Below are 27154 nucleotides of genomic sequence, written 5' to 3' on the forward strand. Positions count from 1 at the left end.
CAGTGCTTCTGTCATGCTGAGAGCGTGCGAAGTCGGACAGCGCCTGGCTCTGGACGTTCCCGCCCCTGGCCTGAAGCCCCGCCCCCTGCGATAATTTAGAGTGTGCACTCTACCAATGAGACAGTTGCCCGGCGGCGCTCAGGCCGAACCAATCAGAAGGCCGGAAGGGGCGGGAACTAGGATACGTGGCTGAGTGCGCGTGGTGGGGCGGGAGGTTCGGGGTCAAGGAGCAAACTCGGCACAAGATGGCGGAGGTAGCGGCAGTGGCGGCGCGTAGGAGGCGGTGAGAAGCCCGGAATCTGGGGGCACGCCTGGGACGCCCCTAGATCCCCCAAGCCCCATTCCACTCCTTCCTGTGTGTTCTCTTGACACTCTGCCACCCCCGGCCGCGCGAGGAACCTTTGTTCCTCTGGAGGCGGCCTCAGATGCCTCCAGTCTCCCCGTGGTAGATCCGAGCGACGCTGGGGGCCTTGCCTCTGGGGCTCCGGGCTCCCGCCGGGCGGCTCAGTAAAGCCGCAGCTGTGCGTCTTTCTCGGCCTTGGCCGCTCTCAGCCGCCGCCTTCCTTTGGCTGCTTGCGGCGGTCAGCGTCGCCGCCCCCTTCCTGCAGTGCGCGGGGTCGTCGGGGCGGGGGAAAAGATGCGGCCTGGCTTCGGGGAATGCAGCCTGTGGCCCTGCGGCCCCTCGGCTGAGCTAGAAGCACCGGGTCGGCAGTTAAGCCTGTACTACCCTTCTGGCTGTACTCCCTAGAGCTCCGAATCCTCTTCTGCCCTTGTCTTCACGTGAGCACCAGCTCTGGCTTAGTTCACTGTCCACGGTCGCTGGGCACGGCCCAGGATCCAGTAAGCTTACGGCGTGGATGGTGTTCCTCAAACACAACATGTAATCGAATGACTTGGTCCACGCTCTCTTGTTTATATTATTGGGGAAAAAAAAGATTAGAAACATATCAGCAGTGCCACAAATGTTTACTAGGACCTAACGGATATACTGGGGTGGGGTAGGCGTGTACTGTCCGAAGCGATGAAGAAAGCTTGGATCATAAACTCAGTTATTTGGGAGCCTGTGATCTGAAACAATAAATGGGTGCAACTTGCCCTGCAGCTTATTTCTGACTTTGGCCTATTAACTCCTCTCTCGGGGTGGTCAAGGCATCCGTTAATTCCTTAGGGCCCTCCAACAGGTCATATCTGAAAGATGCTTTAGAAATCCTATCTCCATTGGCATCTTTCCGAACCAATTTTACAGACTGCAAATAGGGCCCCAGAGGGTGTTTAACTCACTGTACTTCAGTTTACTGCTGCTTTTGGCATGTTGCAGTCACTCAGGTCACTGCAGGGCCTGTGCCGCATGCCTTGCTATAGAATTTTCTAGTAGCATTTATTCAGCTTGTTTTGCTAATAGTTACTCCTGCTTGGCTTGTTAAACCACAGTGCCTGGTGTTTTCTTCATTTTTCTGTCTGGCCTGCTGTGGAACAGTTGTTTCTGGAGCTGGAGGAGTGTCCTGTGATGAGATCACAGTACACTCTGTGATCTCATTTCTGGTACTTTTCTTTTAGCTTTCAAGCAGATGCTGAAGCTAATGCTGGATAACTAGATAAAATGTGTATAATAGACCCTGTCTTTAGTTACCTTATTATAGGTTGTCAAATTTTATTTGTTTGTTTACTTATTGAGACAAGGTCTAGCTCTGTTGCCTAGGATGGAATACGGGGGTGCAATCTCGGCTTACTCCAGCTTCCACCTCCCGAATTCAAGCGATTCTCCTGCCTCATCCTCCTGAGTCCTGGGATTACAGACGTGTGCCACCATGCCCAGCTAATTTTTGTATTTTTAGTAGAGACGGGGTTTCACCACATTGGCCGGTCTTAATTAATTTACTTTTGTATAGTTTTATTTATTTATTTATTTATTTTTGAGACGGAGTCTTGCTCTGTCTCCCAGGCTGGAGTGCAGTGGCCGGATCTCAGCTCACTGCAAGCTCCGCCTCCCGGGTTTATGCCATTCTCCTGCCTCAGCCTCCCGAGTAGCTGGGACTACAGGCACCCGCCACCTCGCCCGGCTAGTTTTTTGTATTTTTAGTAGAGACGGGGTTTCACCGTGTTAGCCAGGATGGTCTCGATCTCCTGACCTCGTGATCCGCCCGTCTCGGCCTCCCAAAGTGCTGGGATTACAGGCTTGAGCCACCGCGCCCGGCCCTTTATTAATTTACTTTTTTGAGGCAGAGTCTTGTGCTGTGGCCCAGGCTGGATAGCAATGGTGCAATCATAGCTCATGCAGCCTCAAACTCCTGGGTTCAGGCAGCCCTCCATCTTTAGCCTCCTGGGTAGCTGGGACTACAGGCACCAGCCACCATGCCCCACTACTCTTTTTTTTTTTTTTTTTTTTTCAAATAGAGATGAGATCTTGCTATGTTGCCCAATTTTTTTTTTTTTTTTCAAATAGAGATGAGGTCTTGCTATGTTGCCCAATCTTCCCTTTTTGACCTCCCAAAGTGCTAGGATTATAGACATGAACCACTGTGCCTGGCGGTTGTAAAACTTTATTGCTTAGAAGAACCCCCAGTTTGAAACACTTTCTCAGAGCATGCTCCTATTCTGCCTACATCGGTGTCACTGGGAGAGCATGTTTAAAATGCAGTGTCAGCTGGGCGCGATGGCTCACACCTGTAATCCCAGCACTTTGGGAGGCCGAGGCGGGCAGATTACCTGAGGTTGGGAGTTTGAGACCAGCCTGACCAACATGGAGAAACCCCGTCTCTACTAAAAATACAAAATTAGCCGAGTGTGATGGCACGTGCCTGTAATCCCAGCTACTTGGGAGGCAGAGGCAGGAGAATCGCTTGAACCCACGAGGCAGAGGTTGCGGTGAGCTGAGATCGTGCCATTGCACTCCAGCATGGGCAACGAGCGAAACTCAGTCTCAAAAAAAATAAATAAATAAAATGCGATGTCCAGGCTGAGTGCAGTGGCTCACACCTGTATTCCAGCATTTTGGAAGGACAAAGTGGAAAGACTTCTTTAGCCTAGGAGTTCAAGCAAGCCTGGGCAACTTTTTTTTCTCGTTTTTGAGACAGAGTCACACTTTGTCACCCAGGCTAGAGTGCAGTGGTGCGATCTTGGCTCACTGCAACCTCTGACTCCCAGGCTCATACCATTCTCATTCCTCAGCCTCCCCAGTAGCTGGGATTACAGGCATGTGCCACTACGCCTGGCTAATTTTTGTGTATATATGTGTGTATATATACACACACACGTATATACACACATATATATGTATATATATACACACATATATGTATACATATATATACACACACGTATATTGTATATATTATTTTAGGTGGTGTCTCGCTGTGTCGCCCAGGCTGGAATGCAGTGGCACAACCTTGGCTCACTGCAACCTCCGCCTCCCAGGTTCGGGCGATTCTCCTGCCTCAGCCTCCCAAGTAGCTGGGACTACAGGTGCCTGCCAACACGCCCGGCTAATTTTTTGTATTTTTAGTAGAGATGGGGTTTCAGTGTGTTAGCCAGGATGGTCTCAATCTCCTGACCTCTTGACCCGTCTCGGCCTTCCAAAGTGCTGGGATTACAGGCATGAGCCACTGTGCCCAGCCTTTTTATTTATTTATTTATTTTTGTATTTTTAGTAGAGACGGGGTTTCATCATGTTGGCCAGGCTGGTCTCAAAACTCCTGACCTCAGGTGATCCACCTGTCTCGGCCTCACAACGTGCTGGGATTACAGGTGTGAGCCACCACGCCTGGCCTAGTTTTTGGATTTTTAGTAGAGATGGAGTTTTGCCATGTTGGCCAGGCTGGTCTTGAACTTGTGATCTCGTGATCCACCCACCTGGGCCTCCCAAAGTACTGAGATTACAAATGTGAGCTACTGCGCCTGGCTGATTCTTAACAGACATTAAAATTTGAGAGTTTTTGTTTAGGATTTACTCAGAATCCTAAGGATGAATCCTGGATGAATATATTCGTCAACCTAACTTATTTAAATAAGCCTATTAGTCTCTTGTCTGTCATTTGATAGCACATTGGGAAATTGACAATTTGCGATAAGCTTGGGATGATGGTTCTCAATGAGACATGCCCATTTCATCCTGCTAGGGATTAGTGTGCTGTATTGTGCATCATGGTGAAGCACATGGGTCCCAGAGTCAAGCACAACTGGGTTCAGTTTGTTTCACCATTTACCAGCTATTCAACCTTGGGTGAACTATTCAACCTTTTATGCTTTAATTTTCTCATCTGGAAATAAACCCCAACCCTATATTCACCAAGAAAAGAATGAAAGAAAGGGAAAAGAAGTATGCATGTAAAGAAGTGGTTGTGAACCCAGGTTACTCATTAGAGTTGTTTAGGGAGCTTTAAAAAAACTTTAGCCAGCTGGGCCCGGTGACTCAATGCTTGTAATCCCAGCACTGTGGGAGACCGAGGCAGGTGGATCTAGGTCAGGAGTTCGATACCAGCCTCGCCAACATGGTGAAACCCCATCTCTACTAAAAGTACAAAAAACTAGCCGGGCATGGTGGCAAGCGCCTGTAATCCCAGCTACTCGGGAGGCTGAGGCAGGAGAATCCCTTGAACCCAGGAGGCAGAGGTTGCATTGAACTGAGATCACATCACTGCACTCCAGCCTGGGCGACAGAGCGAGACTCCATCTCAAAAAAAAAAAAAAAGTCTGATGCACAGGCTCCTCTCTGATTAAGTTAAAATCTTTAGAAGTGAGACCAGGTCACTGGTATTGTTAAAAATGGCAGGCTGGGCACAGTGGCTCACACTGTAATCCCAGCACTTTGGGAGGCCAAGATGGGAAGATTGCTTGAGCCCAGGAGTTTAAGAACAGCCTAGGTGGCCGGGCGCGGTGGCTCAAGCCTGTAATCCCAGCACTTTGGGAGGCCGAGATGGGCGGATCACAAGGTCAGGAGATCGAGACCATCCTGGCTAACATGGTGAAACCCCGTCTCTACTAAAAATACAAAAAACTAGCCGGGCGAGGTGGCGGGCGCCTGTAGTCCCAGCTACTCGGGAGGCTGAGGCAGGAGAATGGTGTAAACCCGGGAGGCGGAGTTTGCAGTGAGCTGAGATCCGGCCACTGCACTCCAGCCTGGGCGACAGAGTGAGACTCCGTCTCAAAAAAAAAAAAAAAAAAAAAAAAAGAACAGCCTAGGCAACAAAGTGAGGCTCTGTTGCTACCAAAAAAAAAATTTTTTTTTTTTTGTTTGAGTCAGAGTCGTGCTCTGTTGCCCAGGCTGGAGTGCAATGGTGTGATCTGCTCATTGTAGCCTCCGCCTCCACCTCCTGGTTCAAGCAGTTATCCTGCCTCAGCCTCCTAAATAGCTGGGATTACAGGCCCCCACCACCACGCCTGGCTAATTTTTGTATTTTTAGTACAAATGGGGTTTCACCATATTGGCCAGGCTGGTCTCGAACTCCTGACCTCATGATCCGCCTGGCCAGCCTCCCAAAGTGCTGGGATTACAGGCGTGAGCCACTGCGCCTGACCAAAAAAAAACTTTTAAAAAAGTTAGCTGGGTGCTGTGGCTACCACCTGTAGTCCCAGCTACTTGGGGAGGGCGAGGCAGGTGGATCACTTGAGGTCAGGAATTTGAGACCAGCCTGGCCAACATGGTGAAACTCCGTCTCTACTAAAAATACAAAAATTAGCTGGGCATGGTGGCGTGCTCCTGTAATTCCAGCTACTCAGGAGGTTGAGGCACAGGAATTGCTTGAACCTGGGAGGCGGAGGTTACAGTGAACTGAGATCATGCCACGGCCCCCTAGCCTGGGTGATGGAGTGAGACTGTCTCAAAAAAAAAAGCAAAAAACAAAACCTGCAGGCAGAATTGAAAACTAGTAATATAAAGTGATTACCCAGGCCCCTAGGAGTGCATTAGGGCTCAGAACATTTTAGCTATTGTTATTTTTTTCCAGCTTTGGGTAGTGATGGTGGTGTTTTGAAGATACAGGAGTGGAAATCAGAGAAACAGGCTGCTTAGGGTACTAGGGATGTTAGGACCCTAAGAACTGTAACCAGCAGGCTAGGTTTTTTTGTTTGTTTGTTTTTTTCCTGAGACGGAGTTTTGGTCCATCACTTAGGCTGGAGTGCAGTGGCGCAATCTTGGCTCACTACAACCTCTGCCTCCCGGGTTCAAGCGATTCTCATGCCTCAGCCTCCCGAGTAGCTGTAACTACAGATGCTCAACGCCACGCCCAGCTAATTTTTGTATTCTAAGTAGAGATGGGGTTTCATTATGTTGGCCAGGCTGGTCTTGAACTCCTGACCTCAGGTGATCCACCCGCCTCAGCCTCCCAAAGTGGTGGGATTACAGACTTGAACCACCATGCCCGGCCTCATCTTTAGCTCTTTAACTCTGCATCCACCCAATACCCTGCCCATAGAAAGGTGTAGCTTGCTTTGTTTCTCTGTTCCATACATATGCTACTACCATTTCCTCTGAGACTGGCTGTTACTGCTCCTTTCCTCTGAGAGGCTGATGTCACCAGAGTCAACACCAGGGCCTCTGAAGGTGAAAGATCCTCTGTCTACTCGCCTTTATTTTATTTTTATTTTTTATTTTTGAGAAGGAGTTTTGCTCTGTCGCCCAGGCTGGAGTGCAGTGGCGCGATTTCGGCTCACTGGGAGCTCCACCTCCTGGGTTGATGCCATTCTCCTGCCTCAGCCTCCCGAGTAGCTGGAACTACAGGCGCCTGCCACCAAGCCCGACTAATTTTTTGTATTTTTAGTAGAGACGGGGTTTCACTGTGTTAGCCAGGATGGTCTCGGATCTCCTGACCTTGTGAACTTGTGATCCACCTCAGCCTCCCAAAGTGCTGGGATTACAGGCATGAGCCACCGTGCCTGGCCTCTTTTTTTTTTTTTTTTGAGACAGAGTCTCGCTCTATTGCCCAGGCTGGAGTGCAGTGCCCCAATCTCGGCTCACTGCAAGCTTCGCCTCCCGAGTTCATGCCTTTCTTCTGCCACAGCCTCCGGAGTAGCTGGGACTACAGGTGGCTGCCACCATGCTCGACTACTTTTTTTTCTGTATTTTTAGTAGAGACGGGGTTTCACCGTGTCAGCCAGGATAGTCTTAATCTCCTTCCTTGTGATCCGCCCGCCTCAGGCTCCTAAAGTGTTGAGATTACAGGCGTGAGCCACTGTGCCCAGCCTACTCTGCCTTTCAAAGGGAAGGTGTGAGTGAGCCAACTTCTCAGGCCTGATTCTTAACCCCATGTCCACTCTGCCTTCTTTTCTGTTTGATGTTACTCCATCTTTCTTCCCCCTTTCCTCAACTATCTTAGTGCTGTGACAGGAAGAAGTTTTTCCTTTTGAAGGGGGCCCCTTCCTGACCCCCATGCTGATTGCTCCATCTTTATCCTTTTCTCCATAGGTCTTGGGCATCTTTGGTACTGGTTTTTTTAGGGGTCTGCCTGGGGATTACCCTCGCTGTGGATAGAAGCAACTTTAAGACCTGTGAAGAGAGTTCTTTCTGCAAGTATGATATTTCTGGGAGAAAGGGATGGAATGTAGGGTAATGTGGGAGGTGTCTGTGGCAGATGGAGTGCCTAAGGACACTGCAGGTGATAGAGGGACCTAGGGACGTTGCAGGTGGCCGCCTACCTTACTTCCCAACCCTTCACTTGGCAGGCGACAGAGAAGCATACGGCCAGGCCTCTCTCCATACCGAGCCTTGCTGGACTCTCTACAGCTTGGTCCTGATTCTCTCACGGTCCATCTCATCCATGAGGTCACCAAGGTCAGGGGAGACAAGGAGGAGTCTGGTGGGGGTGGGACAATGGCTGTGGGGTAATTTGGAAAGGGGGAAATTGTGGCCAACATTTTGTCCCAGCCTAACCTTTGAACTCTTACTTTACGAAGAAATGTGATCTTGGCCTTTAGGCAAAGGGCTCAAAGGAAGAGACACCTTAGGAGAGAATGGGTTCAAAGGGCATTCCATGGTGTAGCCCCTTTCCTCTCTCCAGATCCAAACCTCTGTCCCCGCAGGTGTTGCTGGTGCTAGAGCTTCAGGGGCTTCAGAAGAACATGACTCGGATCAGAATTGATGAGCTGGAGCCTCGGCGACCCCGATACCGTGTGCCAGATGTTTTGGTGGCTGATCCGCCAATAGCTCGGTAAATTTTTCCTGAGAAGCATCCATTTCTGTGGCCCCTTTCTCCTTCCTGATGGACCTTTTTTTGGTTGCTGACGTTCTTTCCCACAATAAGGTAGCAGTTAACTAGCATAGCACCTTGCCATACTTCTCAACCTTTCCCCACCTCTTCTGTTTCACTTTTCTCTTTACCCCTTTATCCTCATTCATTCATTCATTCAGCAAACAAGTATTGCTTTCTCCTCCCTGACTGGCCTGGGCTAGGTGCTGGTGATATAAGTAGAAATAAACAAGGCCCTGTTTATTTACAGATCTAGTCCTCCAGATATACCATGTCTGCCTGCTTGCTTGTTTGCTTCCTTCCTTCCTTTCTTTCTCCTTTCCTTTTCCTCAGATATTCAGAATAGGATTACTCAGATTATTGTGTGATGATACCCTGTCATCAGTGTTCCATGCATCCATCTGTGACTTTCTCTTAAATACATAATTTGGAAAATAACAGTGGCCGGGCGTGGTGGCTCACGCTTGTAATTCCAGCACTTTGGGAGGTCGAGGTAGGCGGATCACTAGGTCATGAGTTGGAGACCAGCTTGGCCAACATGGTGAAACCCCATCTCTACTAAAAATACAAAAATTAGCCGGGTGTTGTGCTAACCTGTAATCCCAGCTACTCAGGAGGCTGAGGCAGGACAGTTACTTGAACCCAGGAGGCAGAGGTTGCAGTGAGCCGAGACTGTGTCACTGCACTATAGCCTGGGCGACAGAGTGAGACTCATCTCAAATACTCCACCCTGTAAACTCTCCCCTCAGCCCAATCGTATCTCACTGTCCTGTACTCTTGACTGCTCTAGATGTAGGTAGTTGTTACTCTGAAGCTTATCATTCCTTTGCCTTTTTTTGTTTGTTCTTACAGTTATGTTATGTGTGTATACCTGTGCACACATATATCTGTGTGCCTAAGCAATAAATTATATATTTTTTTTTGTTTTTGAGCTTTACAGAGGAAGTATGTTAGTTCATGTCGTCTTCTGGGGTTTCCGTTTTTCACATAACTTTAATTCTGTTTCATATAGTTCTAGTTCGTTCATTTTTACTGCTGCATATTATTATGTTGTATGAATATACCCCAGCTGATTAATCCATTTCTAGGTTGATAAGCCTTGGGGTTGTTTCCAGTGTTTTGCTAGCCAAAGTGTTGCTATGAAACTTCTTGTACATGTCTCCTGTTACCCTTGCGCAAGAGTTTCTCTTTGTTGTATAACTAGGAGAGGAATTGCAGGATTGTAGAATATGGAGATGATCAACTTCCCAAGATAAAGCCAAAGTGGTTTACCAATTTACACTTCCACCAATGATTTATAAGAAGTCCTCATTGAAGCCGGGCACGGTGGCTCATGCCTGTAATCCCAGCACTTTGGGAGGCTGAGGCGGGTGGATCAAGAGGTCAGGAGTTCAAGACCAGCCTGGCCAACATGATGAAACCCCGTCTCTACTAAAAATACAAAAATTAACTGGGCTTAGTGGAGCGTGCCTATGATCCCAGCTACTCAGGGGGCTGAGGCAGGAGAATTGCTTGAACCAGGACCCGGGAGGCGGAGGTTGCAGTGAGCCGAGATTGCACCACTGCACTCCAGCCTGGGCTACAGAGGGAGACTCAGCCTCAAAGGAAAAAAAAAAAAGGCCTCATTGATCTCCATCATTTCCAACACTTGATACTGTTGTTGGACTTAAGTTTTGTCACTGGCTTGTGTATAAAATGACATCTTATGGTGGTCTTGGCTTGGTTGTCTTTCCTGGTTTCTTTTATTTGCCTTTTTAAAATTTTATTTTATTTTGAGACAGAGTCTCGCTCTGTCACCCAGGCTGGAGTGCAGTGGCGTGATCTCAGCTCGCTGTAACCTCCCCATCCCGGGTTCAAGTGGTTCTCCTGCCTCAGCCACCTTAGTAGCTGGGATTACAGGCGCGTGCCACCACACCTGGCTAATTTTTATATTTTTAGTAGAGACAGGGTTTCACAATGTTAGCCAGGCTGGTCTCAAACTCCTGACCTCAGGTGATCCACCCGCCTCAGGCTCCCAGAGTGCTGGGATCTTAGGTGTGAACCATCGTGCTCGCCAAGGTGTCTTTTTTTTTTTTTTTTTGAGACCGAGTCTGGCTCTGTGGCCCAGGCTGGAGTGCAGTGGCGCGATCTCAGCTCACTGCAAGCTCCACCTTCCGGGTTCACGCCATTCTCCTGCCTCAGCCTCCCGAGTAGCTGGGACTACAGGCGCCTGCCACCACGCCCGGCTAATTTTTTGTATTTTTAGTAGAGATGGGGTTTCACCTTGTTAGCCAGGATGGTCTCGATCTCCTGACCTCATGATCCGCCCGTCTCGGCCTCCCAAAGTGCTGGGATTACAGGCTTGAGCCACCGCGCCCGGCCGCCAAGGTGTTTTTAAAAGAAAACACAAGGGCACAGGGCACAGTGGTTCATACCTGTAATCCCAGCACTTGGGAGTCCAAAGAGGGCAGATTGCTTGAGTCCAGGAGCTTGAGACCAGCCTTGGCAACTTTGCAAAAGCCTGTCTGTACTGAAAATAGAAAAATCAGGTGTGGTGGCACGTGCCTATGGTCCCAGCTACTCAGAAGGCTGAGGAGGGAAGATTGCTTGAGTCTGGGAGGTGTAGGTTGTAGTGAGCCAAGATCTCGTCACTGTACTCCAGCCTGGGTGACAGACCCAGACCCTGTCTGGAAAAACAAAAACAAAACCACGCATACATACTTTTGCTGCACATGGTGGCACGTGCCTGTAGCCCGAGCTACTGATGAGGCTGAGGCAGGAGGATCTCTTCAGCCCAAGAGTTTGAGGCCAGCCTGGACAACAAAGTGAGACCCCATCTCTTTCAAAAAAAAAAAAAAAATACAGTTTTCTTTTTTTCTTTTTTTTGAGATGGAGTCTTGCTGTGTCACCCAGGCTGGAATGCAGTGGCATGATCTTGGCTCACTGCAACCTCCGCCTCCTGGGTTCAAGCCATTCTCCTGGCTTAGCTGCCCCAGTAGCTGGGATTACAGGGGCGCACCACCATGCCCAGCTAAGTTTTGTAATTTTAGTAGAGATGGGGTTTCACCATATTAGCCAGGATGGTCTCGAACTTCTGACCTCGTGATCTACCCACCTTGGCCTTCCAAAGTGCTGGGATTATGGCGTGAGCCACTGCGCCCAGCCAGTTTTCATTTTAGTTTTAGATTTATAGAAAACATGAAAGGATGAGAGTTTGCACTTATCTGCACCCAGTTTTCCCTGTTTGTTTGTTTTCAGATGGAGTCTTGCTCTGTTGCCTGGGCTGGAGTGCAGTGGCACGATCTCGGCTCACTGCAGCCTCTGCCTACTGGATTCAGGCGATTCTTCTGCCTCAGCCTCCCGAGTAGCTGGGACTACAGGTGTGCACCACCACTCCTGGCTAATTCTGTATTGTTAGTAGAGGTGGGGTTTCACCATGTTGGCCAGGCTGGTCTCAAACTCCTGACTTAGTGATTCGCCCGCCTTGGCCTACCAAAGTGTTGGGATTACAGGCGTAAGCCACTGCGCCCAACCTTCCCTATTATTAATATGACTGTGTTTCATTTGTGATACCTAGTGAATTGATAGTGATACATTATTATTTTTTTTTTTTTTTTTTTTTTGAGACGGAGTCTGGCTCTGTCGCCCAGGCTGGAGTGCAGTGGCGCGATTTCGGCTCACTGCAAGCTCCGCCTCCCAGGTTCACGCCATTCTCCTGCCTCAGCCTCCCGAGTAGCTGGGACTACAGGCGCCCACAACCGCGCCCGGCTAATTTTTTTGTATTTTTAGTAGAGACGGGGTTTCACCGTGGTCTCGATCTCCTGACCTTGTGATCCGCCCGCCTCGGCCTCCCAAAGTGCTGGGATTACAGGCGTGAGCCACCGCGCCCGGCCAGTGATACATTATTTACTAAAGTTCATACTTGAGGTTTCTTTAGTTTTTGTGTATATTATTTTTCTGTTCCAGGATTTCATCCAGGATACCCTATTACATTTAGTTGTCATGTTTCCTTAGGCCTCCCTAGACTGATAAAATTTCTTTTTTTTTTTTTTTGTTTTGTTTTGTTTTGTTTTTTGAGACGGAGTCTCGCTCTGTCGCCCAGGCTGGAGTGCAGTGGCGCGATCTCGGCTCACTGCAAGCTCCGCCTCCTGGGTTTACGCCATTCTCCTGCCTCAGCCTCCTGAGTAGCTGGGACTACAGGCGCCCGCCACCGCGCCCGGCTAATTTTTTGTATTTTTAGTAGAGACGGGGTTTCACCGTGGTCTCGATTTCCTGACCTTGTGATCCGCCCGCCTCGGCCTCCCAAAGTGCTGGGATTACAGGCGTGAGCCACCGCGCCCGGCGATAAAATTTCTTAGACTTTTCCTTTTTCTTGATGATCCTAAAGGTATCTTTTGATGAACAGAAATTTCTAATTTTAATGTAGTTAGATGTGTCAGTCTTTTACCTTCTGGTGTTAGCCTTTTTTTTGTTGTGTTTAAATAGTCCTTCTCTACCTCAAGGTCAGAAAAAAACATATATATATATATATGTGTATTGAGACAGAGTCTCGCTCTGTTGCTCAGGCTGGAGTGCAGTAGTGCGATCTTGGCTCACCACAACCTCCGCCTCCCATGTTGAAGTGATTCTTCAGCATCAGCCTCCCGAGTAGCTGGGACTACAGGCGTGCGCCACTATGCCCAAGTAGCTGGGACTGCAGGCATGCGCCACTATGCCCAAGTAGCTGGGACTACAGGCGTGTACCACTATGCCCAGCTACTTTTTGTATTTTTAGTAGAGATGGGGTTTCAGTACGTTGACCAGGCTGGTCTCAAACTCCTGAGCCATCATGCCCAGCCAAAAATATATTTTTAAATTTTCTTCTAACACTTTTGCTTTCATTTATTTACTTATTTTGAGATTGGGTTATGAGACTGGCAAATTTTTGTATTTTTGGTAGACATAGGGTTTTGCCATGTTGCCCAGGCTGGTCTTGAATACCAGGGCTCAAGCGATCCACCTGCCTTGGCCTCCCAAAGTGCTGGGATTATAATTGTGAGCCACTGAGCCCAGCCTAAACCTTTTACTTTTAAATTTTAAGCAGGCTGGGTATGATGGCTCATGCCTGTAATCCCAGCACTTCGAGAGGCTGAGGCGGACAGATCACTTGAGGTCGGGAGTTCAAGACCAGCCTGGTCAACATGGTGAAATCCTGTCTCTATTGAAAATGCAAAACCTAGCTGGGTGTGGTGGTGGGTGCCTGTAATCCCAGCTACTCGGGTGGCTGACGCACAAGAATCACTTGAACCCAGGAGGCAGAGGTTGCAATGAGCTGAGATTGTGCCACTGCATTCCAGCCTGGGTGATAGAATGAGACTGTCTCAAGAAAAAAAAAAATTTAGGCCGGGCGCGGTGGCTCACGCCTGTAATCCCTGCACTTTGGGAGGCCGAGGCGGGCGGATCACGAGGTCAGTAGATCGAGACCATCCTGGCTAACACGGTGAAACCCCGTCTCTACTAAAATACAAAAAATTAGCCGGGCGCGGTGGCGGGCGCCTGTAGTCCCAGCTACTCCGGAGGCTGAGGCAGGAGAATGGCGCGAACCTGGGAGGCGGAGCTTGCAGTGAGCCGAGATGGTGCCACTGCACTCCAGCCTGGGCGACAGAGTGAAGACTCCGCCTCAAAAAAAAAAAAAAAAAAAAAAAAAAAAAAAAAGAAAAAAAAAGAAAAAAAAAAATTTAAATCATAATCTTTCTGCAGTTGATACTTGTATCTGGCATTAGATATATGATATCAAGAAATCAGGCGTGGTGGCTTATGCTTGTAATCCCAGCGCTTTGGGAGGCCAAGGAAAGTGCATCACTGGAGGTCAGGAGTTTGAGATTAGCCTGGCCGACATGGCGAAATCCCATCTCTACTAAAAATACAAAAAAAAATTAGCCGGGTGTGGTGGCACCTGGCTGTCATCTCAGTTACTTGGGAGGCTGAGGCAGGAGAATTGCTTGAACCTGGGAGGCGGAGGTTGTGGTGAGCCGAGATTGTACCATTGCACTCCAGCCTGGGCAACGAGAGCGAAACTCCGTCTCAAAAAAAAAAGAAGGGTAAGGCCGGGCGTGGTGGCTCAAGCCTGTAATCCCAGCACTTTGGGAGGCCGAGGCGGGCGGATCACAAGGTCAGGAGATCGAGACCACAGTGAAACCCCTTCTCTACTAAAAATACAAAAAATTAGCCGGGCGCGGTGGCGGGCGCCTGTAGTCCTAGCTACTCAGGAGGCTGAGGCAGGAGAATGGCGTGAACCCAGGAGGCGGAGCTTGCAGTGAGCCGAGATCGCGCCACTGCACTCCAGCCTGGGCAACAGCGTGAGACTCCGTCTCAAAAAAAAAAGGTAATAAATATCCTTGGGTCTGTTTCTGGGCCCTTTATTTGGTTTTGTTGATTAACTTGTCTGTCCCTGCTCTGTTAGCACACTGCCTATTTCTCTTAGCAGGTAGATTTCCCTCTATCTTCTGAAGTGTCATTACTCCTCTCGGCCCTTTGTACTTCCTTATATTTCTTTTGATATATTTCCCAGGCTTTCTGTCTCTGGTCGTGATGACAACAGTGTGGAGTTAACCATGGCTGAGGGACCCTACAAGATCATCTTGACAGCCCGGCCATTCCGCCTTGACCTACTAGAGGACCGAAGCCTTCTGCTTAGTGTCAATGCCCGAGGACTCTTGGAGTTTGAGCACCAGAGGGCCCCTAGGGTCTCGTGAGTATAGGGGTTGGGACTGCAGGGAACCTAGTGTGAAAGAGCACAGGGGTGTTGTGAGGTCTGGCACTGGGAGGAGACAGGGTGGCGGGACAGCCAGGTAGGGGCTGGGGGCTGGGAGAAGCTCTCTGTCAGGGACGGTAGGAACCAGACCCGGGTGCGGTTTTTTCCATTTCCTGTACAGATCAGGAGGCAATCACTTTTGTCCCTGAGCTGTGGCCTGGGCATCTCTGGGAGGCCTGCCTGGGTCTGTGTCTCCTCCTTCCCCTTCTCACATCATCACATTTCCCAGATTTATTTTCTTCCTTTTTATTTTTTATTTTTTTTGGTTTCTTTTTCCCCATCTCTGGAAGTTTGTCGACTGAAACTCACTTTTATGTTTCTGTTTTTGTGTTGGTTTTGTGCCTCTTTTTCCCCTTCCCTACCCATCTCCTCCTGCCCCAGTTTCTCGGATAAAGTTAGTCTCACGCTCGGTAGCATGTGGGATAAGATCAAGAACCTTTTCTCTAGGTAAATCCATGGCCACCGGTACTGTATGTGTTCCTCTGCCCTTACCCATTCCTCACTGTAGCCTTCAGGGGGAGGTGCCCCAGACCCTTCCAGCCTTTCACTCACCCCACTTTCCCCTGCTGTGTGATACCTGGTCCCGTTACCTGTTACCCTGGCTGGGAGCCCCCAGAAGAAGGAAGATGAAATACTCAAAGTCAGGTCCTTAAGGAGTGTAGGAAGCTTATTGCTTTGCCAAGGGATGGAGCTATGCTGCCTGTTGCTGGGGTTCCTGACTCTCAGCTGAGGGCCACCTAAGGTTCTGGGCAGAGCTACTTGCCCTTGAAAGCATTTTTTGGCGGAACCTCTTGAAGTCCCCGTGTATATCTGTAGAGGCTTGGTATAGTGTGACCCACATGCTATACTTTGTGGGTCATACCTTGCTATACCTTGCAAAGCCCTTGTGTCAGGCCAGGAGCCTAAGGCCCAGGGAGGGCAGTTGGGGGCACAGTCTTTCAGTAGAGGCAACAGAGCCAGGATTGGCATTCATAACCCAGGCCCCTGAATCATCCTGCCTGTCTCTTCTGGGATGTTGGCAGAGGTTGGTATACAGGCCTGTGCCTCCTGGTGGCACTTATTCCTCATTTTCCTTTCTCATTTCTCTCCCCATCCTTTGCAAACTTATCTGCTCATTGTGGGTTCCCTCTCCAAGCTTTAACATTTAGTCCCTTCCTCCAATGCCTTCGTTCCTTTGGACCCTTGGCTCTCTATTCCCCAACCCCTCCTTCCACTAGCCCCTCGTCCCTGCCCCCTCTGGATTGGAGCAGACAGCTCTCCTACCTTCCAGGCAAGGATCAAAAGACCCAGCTGAGGGCGATGGGGCCCAGCCTGAGGAAACACCCAGGGATGGTGACAAGGCAAGTTGGAGGGGGTGGGTGGTTGGAGGATTGGGCTGACTGGGAGGCTGGAGGGGATAGGCCCATGAGAAACTTGAACTTAGTCTCACCATCAGGGATGGGATTTAGTTGATGGGAGTGGGAAAAGAGAACTGCTATGATTGGAGAGTGGTCCTCTTTTCTTCTTAACAGCCAGAGGAGACTCAGGGGAAGGCAGAGAAAGATGAGCCAGGAGCCTGGGAGGAGACATTCAAAACTCACTCTGACAGCAAACCATATGGTGAGGGGCTTGGGTTCCTTGGGTTGAGGTGCAGGGCTCCTTTCCAAGCAGAAGCTCTGAAGCTTGTTCTTTGTTTTTCTTCTAGGCCCCATGTCTGTGGGTTTGGACTTCTCTCTGCCAGGCATGGAGCATGTCTATGGGATCCCTGAGCATGCAGACAATCTGAGGCTGAAGGTCACTGAGTGAGTCCTGTGGTGACATCAGGAAGATGGAGGTGGGCACGAAGGAGTCAGGCCTTTAGGGAGATGGGTGTGCACATTGGATACTCCAGACAAGCATGGGTAACTTCCTGTGTCCAGAATCACCTTTGGTGATAAAAAATGTTTTGAGAAAGGACAGAGGAACCATTGCTTATCTCTCACCTGTGTCTGTGGAATGGAGTCAGCGTATCCTGCAGCCTGGGGCCAGTTAGCAGCCCGAATCTGTGTGTTTGCCTGCAGGGGTGGGGAGCCATATCGCCTCTACAATTTGGATGTGTTCCAGTATGAGCTGTACAACCCCATGGCCTTGTATGGGTCTGTGCCTGTGCTCCTGGCACACAACCCTCATCGTGACTTGGGCATCTTCTGGCTCAATGCTGCAGAGACCTGGGTTGATATATCCTCCAACACTGCTGGGAAGGTGAGAGCACAGGCATGGGGAGAAAGGAGGGAGTGAAGTTTCCAGGCCTTGAGACAAATAGGTATACTGGGGGCATTAGCTATTTGGGGCCTGGGTGAGAGAAGGGGCCCTGGGCCTGGTGGGCAGCGTTTGAGTTCCCTAATCACTGCCAGATGACACATGCCCACTCACATTCTTAGGGAAGGCATTGGCTATTCTGGACTGACGGAATGCACTTATTATCAGTGTGTTGTGTGCTAGGTACTCTTCTGGGTGCTGGGGATACAGTGTTAACTGAGGTTGAAAAGGTTCTGAGCTGGGTGTGGTGGTTCACGCCTGTAATTCCAGCACTTTGGGAGGCTGAGGTGGGCAGATCACCTGAGGTCAGAAGTTGGAGACCAGCCTGGCCAACATGGTGAAACCTCATCTCTACTAGAAAAACAAAAATTAGCCAGGTGTGGCGGCGGGCGCCTGTAATCCCAGCTATTTGGGAGGCTAACGCAGGAGAATTGCATGAATCTGGTAGGCGGAGGTTGTGGTGAGCCGAGATTTCACCACTGCACTCCAGCCTGGGTGACAGAGTGAGACTCTGTCTCAGAAAAAAAAACAAAGGTTCTGACTCACAGGGAGGAAGACATGTTAAACACATAACAAAGGAGGCAAGATGGGACCGGGCATGGTGGCTCATGCCTGTAATCCCAGCACTTGGGGAGGCTGAGGCAAGAGGATTGCTTGAGGCCAGGAATTCGAGACTAGCCTGGGCAACATGGCGAGACCCCATCTCTATAAAAACGTTTGAAAAATAAAAATAATAAGAAAGCAAGATGATGCCAGGCATGGTGGCTCCCGCCTATAATCCCAGCACTTTGGGAGGGCGAGGTGGACAGATCAAAAGGGCAAGAGACTGAGACCATCCTGGCCAGCATGGTGAAACCCTGTCTCTACTAAAAATACAAAAATCAGCTGGGTGTGGTGGCGTGCGCCTGTAGTCTCAGCTACTCAGGAGGCTGAGACAGGAGAATTGCTTGAATTGGTGAGGCGGAGGTTGCAATGAGCCAAGATCGTACCACTGCACTCCAGCCTGGCGAAGGAGTGAGACTCCGTCTCAAAAAAAAAAAAAAAAAAAAAGGCCGGGCGTGGTGGTTCACACCTGTAATCCCAGCACTTTGGGAGGCCGAGGCAGGCAGATCACGAGGTCAGGAGATCGAGACCATCCTGGCTAACGTGGTGAAACCTCGTCTCTACTAAAAAATACAAAAAATTAGCCGGGCGTGGTGGTGGGTAGCTGTAGTCCCAGCTACTCGGGAGGCTGAGGCAGGAGAATGGCGTGAACCCAGGAGGCGGAGCTTGCAGTGAGCCGAGATCGCGCCACTGCACTCCAGCCTGGGCGACAGAGCAAGACTCTGTCTCAAAAAAAAAAAAAAAAAAAAAAAGAATGCAAGATGAGTTTGGGGTGGTTAAGTGCTAACAAAGACGTCTTTGTTAGCACTTAACCACCCCAAACTGGTGGAGTAGGGGTGGGGACTGTACTGCTTTAGATAGTGTGGTCCAGGAAAGCCTCACTGAGGCAGCCCCATTTAGTCTTACCCAAAGCAACTCATAAGAGCCAGCTGTGTGTGGACTCTGGGAGAAAATTGCTGCTTTTTGTCTTGGGGTTGGAAAATGGGAGGGCAGGAGGTGTCTGACCGCTCTGTGGTCCCCTATACAGACCCTGTTTGGGAAGATGATGGACTACCTGCAGGGCTCTGGGGAGACCCCACAGACAGATGTTCGCTGGATGTCAGAAACTGGCATCATTGATGTCTTCCTGCTGCTTGGGCCCTCCATCTCTGATGTTTTCCGGCAATATGCTAGTCTCACAGGTACATGGTTTTCCCTGACAGCCTCATTCTTCTGCTCTTTTCTTCTTGTCAGGGGTGATTCTGTGTGTTTTCAGAGATCCTGTGCCCCAGCTTGTTTTCTAGGTCTGTACCCCTCAGCCTGCCTCTAGTTCACAAGCCTCCCTCAGTTTCTGGGTGTTGGGCCTGATCCTCGTTGTGACCCCCATCCCTCGATGAACCTGCAGGAACCCAGGCGTTGCCCCCACTCTTCTCCCTCGGCTACCACCAGAGCCGTTGGAACTACCGGGATGAGGCTGATGTGCTGGAAGTGGATCAGGGCTTTGATGAACACAATCTGCCCTGCGATGTCATCTGGCTGGACATTGAACATGCTGATGGCAAGCGGTATTTCACCTGGGACCCCAGTCGCTTCCCTCAGCCCCGCACCATGCTTGAGCGCTTGGCTTCTAAGAGGCGGAAGGTAAGGTGTTGCAGTCACGCTTGGTCTTCTCAGGATAGGGCTGAAGCATAGTTTAGCCCTAAAGAGACCTGATCACCCATGTTCCTTGCCCCCAGCTGGTGGCCATCGTAGACCCCCACATCAAGGTGGACTCCGGCTACCGAGTTCACGACGAGCTGCGGAACCTGGGGCTGTATGTTAAAACCCGGGATGGCTCTGACTATGAGGGCTGGTGCTGGCCAGGTAGGTAGACCCAGAATTGAGGGAGAGGTGATTGGCCAGGGAGGTAGAATGGTGGCTCTTTTGCCCCTTAGGGGATTGAGAGCCACCCTTAACTTCTCCCAGGCTCAGCTGGTTACCCTGACTTCACTAATCCCACGATGAGGGCCTGGTGGGCTAACATGTTCAGCTATGACAATTATGAGGTAGGGAAGGCCTCTCCACATGACCTGCGTCTGTCTGTCCCACCTGCCTCCCTGAATCTCTCTCCACTTGCCAACCCTTCTGTGGGTGATTGTCTGCAACATATTGGGGGCCTTGATGATCTGGGGAGGGCCCTGAAAAATGCATCTTTTTAGATTCCTAGAAGCTCTCTTCTCTGATACTGTTTGTTTTCTTCCTCCCCTCTGTCCTTCTGTCCCCATTTTCTGCCCATGTTCCCAGGGCTCAGCTCCCAACCTCTTTGTCTGGAATGACATGAACGAACCATCTGTGTTCAATGGTCCTGAGGTCACCATGCTCAAGGATGCCCAGCATTATGGGGGCTGGGAGCACCGGGATGTGCATAACATCTATGGCCTTTATGTGGTAAGGGGCTGAGAGAGGAGAGTTGGTGGAAAGAGGAAAAACAGCCCAGAGACTGAGGCCTAGGGAACTTACACCAGATGACAGCTGGCTTTTGCTCCTCACTACCCGTTTTCTTCTCGCCTCACCCAGCACATGGCGACTGCTGATGGGCTGAGACAGCGCTCTGGGGGCACGGAACGCCCCTTTGTCCTGGCCAGGGCCTTCTTCGCTGGTTCCCAGCGCTTTGGTAAGGTTTAGAGAATGGAACTGTGGCAGAAGGGTGTGAAGGCCAGATCTCAGGCACCATGGACCTGGATCTGGCTCTCTGAGGAATGGGAGTCACACACTGCATCAGCTTCCTCAGCTATGCGCTTTGAAGGAAGTCGGTGCGGGAGGTCCACTCCTTGTTCAAGTGTTCTTGTGAACTGCATCTTCAGCAGGGTTCTGGGGACCCAGAGCAGATGTGGGAGGTCAGCCAGGTAAAAAGCTGAACCCCTTTACCATGTGCAAGCTCCCCACTTCTTGTCTTCCTCAGGAGCCGTGTGGACAGGGGACAACACTGCCGAGTGGGACCATTTGAAGATCTCTATTCCTATGTGTCTCAGCTTGGGGCTGGTGGGACTTTCCTTCTGTGGGGGTAAGACAGGGAGGAATCTGGGGTCTTGGTTTGGTGGGAGAGGGGCAAAGTAGAGGGCACAGGACCAAGGTGTAAGTAAAGAGAGCTGAGATTCCAGGTTAGGGCCTTGGGAAATTTCTCAGGCAGTATCTTTCCTTCACCCTCTTTTCCAACCTGCTTCCTCTCTTCCCTCTCCCAGCGGATGTGGGTGGCTTCTTCAAAAACCCAGAGCCAGAGCTGCTTGTGCGCTGGTACCAGATGGGTGCCTACCAGCCATTCTTCCGGGCACATGCCCACTTGGACACTGGGCGGCGAGAGCCATGGCTGTTACCATCTCAGCACAATGATATAATCCGAGATGCCTTGGGCCAGCGATATTCTTTGCTGCCTTTCTGGTACACCCTCTTCTATCAGGCCCATCGGGAAGGCATTCCTATCATGAGGTGAGGCATTCACTTGGGCTGTGAAGAGTGGGCCAAGGTGGCTGGGGGACATTAGGGACTGGGCTTCATCTCTGGGCCTCTTTCTTCACTCAACATAGCCTTGTAAAGGATGGAAAATCATTAAGGTCAAGAGTGAAGGGGAGCTTAATGGAGATGAATAATAGTAAACATTTAAAGAAAATTGCCAGCAGTCATAAACTCTTTCAGAAAAATAAAACAGGGTAATGGGATTAGGTGGTCATAAAAATCCTTTTTGAGGCCAGACACAGTGGCTCACACCTGTAATCCCAGTACTTTGGGATGCCGAGGTGGGCAGATCACCTGAGGTCAGGAGTTTGAGACCAGCCTGGCCAATATGGTGAAACTCCGTCTCTACTAAAAATACAAAAATTAGCTGGGTGTCATGGCACCTGAAATCCCAGCTACTCAGGAGGCTGAGGCACGAGAATCACTCGAACCCAGGAGGCAGAGGTTACGGTGAGCCGAGATTGCTCTACTGCACTCCAACCTGGGTGACAGAGTGAGACTCCATTTCAAAAAAATAAAAATAAATAAAAATCTTTTTGAGAAGAAGGCTGTGTGACATGAGGCCTGAATGAATGGGACAGACCATGTTATGTAGGAAGAATCTTCCAAGCAGAGGGAATTGCAAGTACAAAAATTCTAAAGTAGAAATTAGTTTGTTATGCACTAGGAGTAGAAAAATACTCAGTATGTCTTGGGTAAGGAAGCAGAGGGAGAACTAGGAGATGAGATTAAGGAGAAAGTGTGATCTGCTCCTGGAGGGCCTTGCAAGCCAGGGTTGTATACCAGGGCGGTGAAAACATACAAGGAGGCTACTGGCAGGCTGCTGTGCAGCATGGTTTCTGTAGCAGGCAGAGAAGCAGCAGGGAGATGGCTTAGGAAGTTAAATGACTAAGATTGGATTGCATAACTGAGACCTGAACCGCAACCCGACTGACTGCAAACTCCTGGGTCTTAACCCCTGTGCTGTTCTTTTTTTTTTTTTTTTTTTTTTGAGATGGAGTCTCGCTCTGTTGCCCAGGCTGGAGTGCAGTGGCCGGATCTCAGCTCACTGCAAGCTCCGCCTCCTGGGTTTAGCCATTCTCCTGCCTCAGCCTCCCAAGTAGCTGGGACTGCAGGCGCCTGCCACCTCACCTGGCTAGTTTTTTGTATTTTTTAGTAGAGACGGGGTTTCACCGTGTTAGCCAGGATGGTCTCGATCTCCTGACCTCGTGATCCACCCGTCTTGGCCTCCCAAAGTGCTGGGATTACAGGCTTGAGCCACCGCGCCCGGCCTGTTCTTTTTTTTTTGAGACGAAGTCTCACTCTTGTCCCCTAGGCTAGAGTGCGATGGCGTGATCTCGGCTCACTGCATGCACTCTGCCTCCCTGGTTCAAGTGATTCTCCAGCCTCAGCCTCCTGAGTAGCTGGGATTACAGGTGCCCGCCACCACGCCCAGCTAATTTTTGTGTTTTTAGTAGAGATGGGGTTTCACCATGTTGGCCAAGTTGGTCTCAAACTCCTGACCTCAGGTGATCTGCTTGCCTTGGCCTCCCAAAGTGCTGGGATTACAGGTGTGAGCCACCACACCCGGACTGTGCTGTTCTTTTCTTATTGCCAGTTCCTGGAGGAGCATCTCTGACTTGTGCCAAAATTGAAAAGTTTTCCTTTAATGTCTGTCTTCCTTCCTAGGCCCCTGTGGGTGCAGTATCCTCAGGATGTGACCACCTTCAGTATAGATGATCAGTACTTGCTTGGTGAGACATGAGGACAGTTGGTGGTGGGTTGGCATTGGGCCAAGCAGCACTGCCGATGCCCAGGGAGGGACTAATGAGGCTGGTGGTGCAGAGGGCAGGCACTTTGGTGCTCCCTGTTCTGGGAACTAATCCCCCTTATTCAGAGTTGATTCTGGCATATTTTAGGGGATGCATTGCTGGTTCACCCTGTATCAGACTCTGGAGCCCATGGTGTCCAGGTCTATCTGCCTGGCCAAGGGGAGGTGAGTTAAGGAAGGGCATGGTGGGAAACGATGGTGGAAGCCTAAGGAGGCAAACAGGATGGACCCTGTGCACTGAGTGATCTGTATCTTACCTCTTTTGTCACCCACAGGTGTGGTATGACATTCAAAGCTACCAGAAGCATCATGGTCCCCAGACTCTGTACCTGCCTGTAACTCTAAGCAGTGTGAGTAAGCCTGGTCCGGCTGCCAGTTCCATCTCCCTGTAAACTTCCAGAAGGGGAGAGAATGTGTACCTTAGGGTGCAGTACCTACGTGGGCATACATGAGTAAGAGCAAAACATGCTGTGGGGCCCAAGGTTGGACAAGGGGGCAACTTCATCCTGGCATTGCTCTTGCCCTAGATCCCTGTGTTCCAGCGTGGAGGGACAATCGTGCCTCGATGGATGCGAGTGCGGCGGTCTTCAGAATGTATGAAGGATGACCCAATCACTCTCTTTGTTGCGCTTAGTCCTCAGGTAAGTGCATAGGCAGTGTGTCTCCTCAGCCATCTGCCTGCCTTCCTAGGACTCAGTTCCCTGGGGTTGTGCCCCTCACTCCCTCTTGGGCTCAGGCGCTCACCTGTCCCACTACTTGCTCAGGGTACAGCTGAAGGAGAGCTCTTTCTGGATGATGGGCACACGTTCAACTATGAGACTCGCCAAGAGTTCCTGCTGCGTCGATTCTTATTCTCTGGCAACACCCTTGTCTCTAGGTAATGGGGCACCCATTCTTCCTTGGCTGCCTTTGCTGGGGCCTGATCCTTGCGGGGGCTCCCAGTTCACTGTGCAAATCTTTTCTCACATCCTGACCTTGTTTTGGGTCTCCTCCTTCCTTCTGTTCTGATATTTCTTCCCCTGATGGACATCTGCTTTTGTCATCTCCAGCTCGGCAGACCCTGAAGGACACTTTGAGACACCAATCTGGATTGAGCGGGTGGTGATAATAGGGGCTGGAAAGCCAGCAGCTGCGGTACTCCAGACAAAAGGTGAGTGACCAATCTGGTCCCTAGGATGGGGGAAGGAGGGGAAGCCAGGGCAGGTTTAGGGATGCCCTTGCCTGTAGGAACGTAGTTACTATGCTATAGCCCATTGGTATGACTATGGCACTCTTTCTTATTCCTCCTCCAGGATCTCCAGAAAGCCGCCTGTCCTTCCAGCATGACCCTGAGACCTCTGTGTTGGTCCTGCGCAAGCCTGGCATCAATGTGGCATCTGATTGGAGTATTCACCTGCGATAACCCAAGGGATGTTCTTGGTTAGGGGGAGGGAAGGGGAGCAGTAGTGCTGAGAGATATTCTTTCTTCTGCCTTGGAGTTCGGCCCTCCCCAGACTTCACTTACGCTAGTCTAAGACCCAGATTCTGTCAACATTTGGGCAAGATGAGAGGGCTGACCATGGGCTCCAAATTCCTCTTGTGATCTCCTCACCTCTCCCCCTCCATTGATACCAACCCTTTCCCTTCATTCCCCCAACATCCTGTTGCTCTAACTGGAGCACATTCACTTATGAAGACCGAGAAACCACAGGGCCCTTGTCACCCCTTCTCTTTCCCTTATTTAGGAGCCCTGAACGCCCCCAAACTCTATCCATTCATGCCTCTTGTATGTTGATGCCATTTCTTGGAAGAAGATGAGGGCAATGAGTTAGGGCTCCTTTCCCCTTCCCTCCCACCAGATTGCTCTCCGTCCTTGCATTTCTTCCTTCAGGCGCTACTCTGTCAGCCCTCCCCTTTTTATGCCCCACCGATACACTGGGACCACCCCTTACCTGGGACGGGATGAATGGTTCAAAGGAGTGAGGTTGCTAAAGAACATTCTTTTCCCTCTCGTTCTCTCCTTTTCCTCTCCCTGATTCCTTGTAGAGCTGCTGCAGTTCTGAGAGGGGCAGTTCTACCTCTTCTGTCCCTTGGCAGAAAGAAGTTTCCACACCTCTTAGGGATGGGCATTAAACTTCTTTTGCCCCCTTCTTGTCCCCTTTGAGGGGCATTTAAGATGGAGAAATCAGTTGTGGTTTCATTGAATCATGGTCACCTGTATTTATTGCTGGGCGAAGCCTGAGGGTGGGGGGAGATGATCATGTGTGCTCAGGGTTGGCTGGAAGCCCTGGGTTGGGGGTTGGGGGAGGAGTAATAGGGGAGTCAGGGTGAAAATTTGTGGGTATTTTTTTTACTTCCTCTTGGTTCCCAGCTGTGACACGTTTTGATAAAAGGAGAAACAATAAAGGGATAAACCATAAATCACTGGTGGTAGTCTGGATTCTAGTTCTAGCCTGAGCCACAGACCCTAGAGCCTAAAGACCTTACATTTTCTTTCTTTTTTCTTTTTTTTTTTTTTGAGACTGAGTCTCACTCTGTTGCCCAGGCTGGAATGCAGTGGCACAATCTGGGCTCACTGCAACCTCTGCCTTCCGGGTTCAAGCATTTCTTGTGCCTCAGCCTCCTGAGTAGCTGGGACTACAGGCATGCGCCACCACGCCCAGCTAATTTTTATATTTTTATTAGAGACTGGGTTTTACCATGTTGGCCAGGCTGGTCTGGAACTCCTGACCTCAGGTGATCCACCCACCTCAACCTCTCAAAGTGCTGGGATTACAGGAGTGAGCCATCGTGCCTGGCCTTTTTTTTTTTTTCTTTTTCTTTCCTTATTTTTTACTTTTTTATTTTTTATTTTTTTTTAGACAGAGTCTCACTCTGTCGCCAGGCTGGAGTGCAGTGGTGTGATCTTGGCTCGTTGCAACCTCCGCCTCCCGCATTCAGGTAGTTCTCCCACCTCAGCCTCCCTCGTAGCTGGGATTACAGGCGCCTGCCACCATGGCCAGCTTAATTTTTGTATTTTTAGTAGAGATAGGGTTTTGCCATGTTAGCCAGGCTGATCTTGAACTCCTCACCTCAGGTGATCTGCCCGCCTCGCCTCTCGAAGTGCTGGGATTACAGGCATGAGCCACCATGCCTGGCCATAGGCCTTACATTTTCATTTGGCTTCAGCATAAGCATCCTTTTTTTTGGTTTTTTTTTTGAGATGGAGTCTCACTGTTGTTGCCCAGGGTGGAGTGCAGTGGCGTGATCTCGGCTCACTGCAACCTCTGCCTCCCAGGCTCAAGTGATTCTCCTGCCTCAGCCTCCTGAGTAGCTAGGACTACAGGCACCTGCCACCACGCCTGGCTGATTTTTGTATTTTTAGTAGAGATGGGGTTTCACCATGTTGGCCTGACTGGTCTCGAACTCCTGGCCTCAAGTGATTCGCCTGCCTCGGCCTTCCAAAGTGCTGGAATAACATGGATGAGCCACTGTGCCCAGCCAGCATGAGCAACCTTGATTCAGCAAAATGAGCAAGTGCAAGCCTTCCTTGGGTTGCTAGGTATTTTCATAGAAGAGCCCAGCAAGGTCATCACATTTTAGTAGGCCTAGTTAATAAGTGGTTATCAGAGCCAATGGAGTCCCTCTTGGATAGAAATAGCCGTTAAGTTCAGATAGTTGTTTCTCAAATGAAAGGCTACTACTTTTTGGGGGGTGTGGGGGGTTGAGACAGGGTCTCGTTCTACTGCTGAGGCTGGAGTGCTGGGAGTGCTGTGACATGATCCCGGCTCATTGCAGCCTTGACCTCCCAGGCTCCTAAAGTGCTGGGATTACAGGCATCAGCCACCATGCCCAACCTAAAGGCTTCTGCTTGTAGCTAACAGCATTTTGTAAAGTTTCCCATTGTTTTAGTGACAGGAAGTATACTGTTCCCCGTCTCCCCCTCATTTTGTAGACTGACCACAAGTCAGAGATTATTTTACCAGAAACTCTTTTTGGTGGGGGTTGGAGGGCTTTTTTTGAGACGGGGTCTCACCCAGTCACCCAGGCTGGAGTGCAGTGGCATGATCACGGCTCACCACA

At 50.1% G+C, this 27154-nt stretch overlaps 2 protein-coding genes and 1 long non-coding RNA gene across 24 annotated transcripts in view; 2 read left to right on the forward strand and 1 right to left on the reverse strand.

Moving 5' to 3' along the window:
• Positions 1–27154, reverse strand: part of TAF6L (TATA-box binding protein associated factor 6 like) — a 180559-nt gene that overhangs the window by 145267 nt on the left and 8138 nt on the right. The gene's annotated exons all lie outside the window — the stretch shown is intronic.
• On the forward strand, positions 125–25514 carry GANAB (glucosidase II alpha subunit). Of its 22 annotated transcripts, none has more exon segments than NM_001194711.1 (25): positions 125–283; positions 7400–7504; positions 7657–7765; positions 8014–8141; positions 14710–14889; positions 15334–15399; positions 16223–16292; positions 16464–16551; positions 16637–16733; positions 16992–17172; positions 18860–19013; positions 19217–19452; positions 19548–19674; positions 19777–19856; positions 20095–20238; positions 20368–20464; positions 20753–20854; positions 21033–21276; positions 22972–23036; positions 23202–23278; positions 23389–23463; positions 23641–23754; positions 23878–23990; positions 24163–24263; positions 24406–25514. In NM_001194711.1, coding segments are annotated over 25 exon segments (2901 nt in total). In that variant the 5' UTR covers positions 125–245; the 3' UTR covers positions 24516–25514.
• On the forward strand, positions 2355–4293 carry LOC144334157 (uncharacterized). The gene is made up of 2 exons (XR_013403658.1): positions 2355–2637; positions 3745–4293. It is a non-coding gene; the product is annotated as an uncharacterized LOC144334157 (long non-coding RNA).

The sequence above is a fragment of the Macaca mulatta genome, chromosome 14 (assembly GCF_049350105.2).
Source record: "Macaca mulatta isolate MMU2019108-1 chromosome 14, T2T-MMU8v2.0, whole genome shotgun sequence".
NCBI classification, from domain to species: domain Eukaryota; kingdom Metazoa; phylum Chordata; class Mammalia; order Primates; family Cercopithecidae; genus Macaca; species Macaca mulatta.

Coding starts and splice junctions, on each gene's coding strand:
- GANAB (XM_077961338.1), top strand. CDS start 246: ATGGCGGAGGTAGCGGCAGTGGCGGCGCGTAGGAGGCG. Junction 19,675..19,776: donor TGAGGGCTGGTGCTGGCCAG/GTAGGTAGACCC, acceptor AACTTCTCCCAG/GCTCAGCTGGTTACCCTGAC. Junction 23,464..23,640: donor TGCCTGTAACTCTAAGCAGT/GTGAGTAAGCCT, acceptor CTCTTGCCCTAG/ATCCCTGTGTTCCAGCGTGG.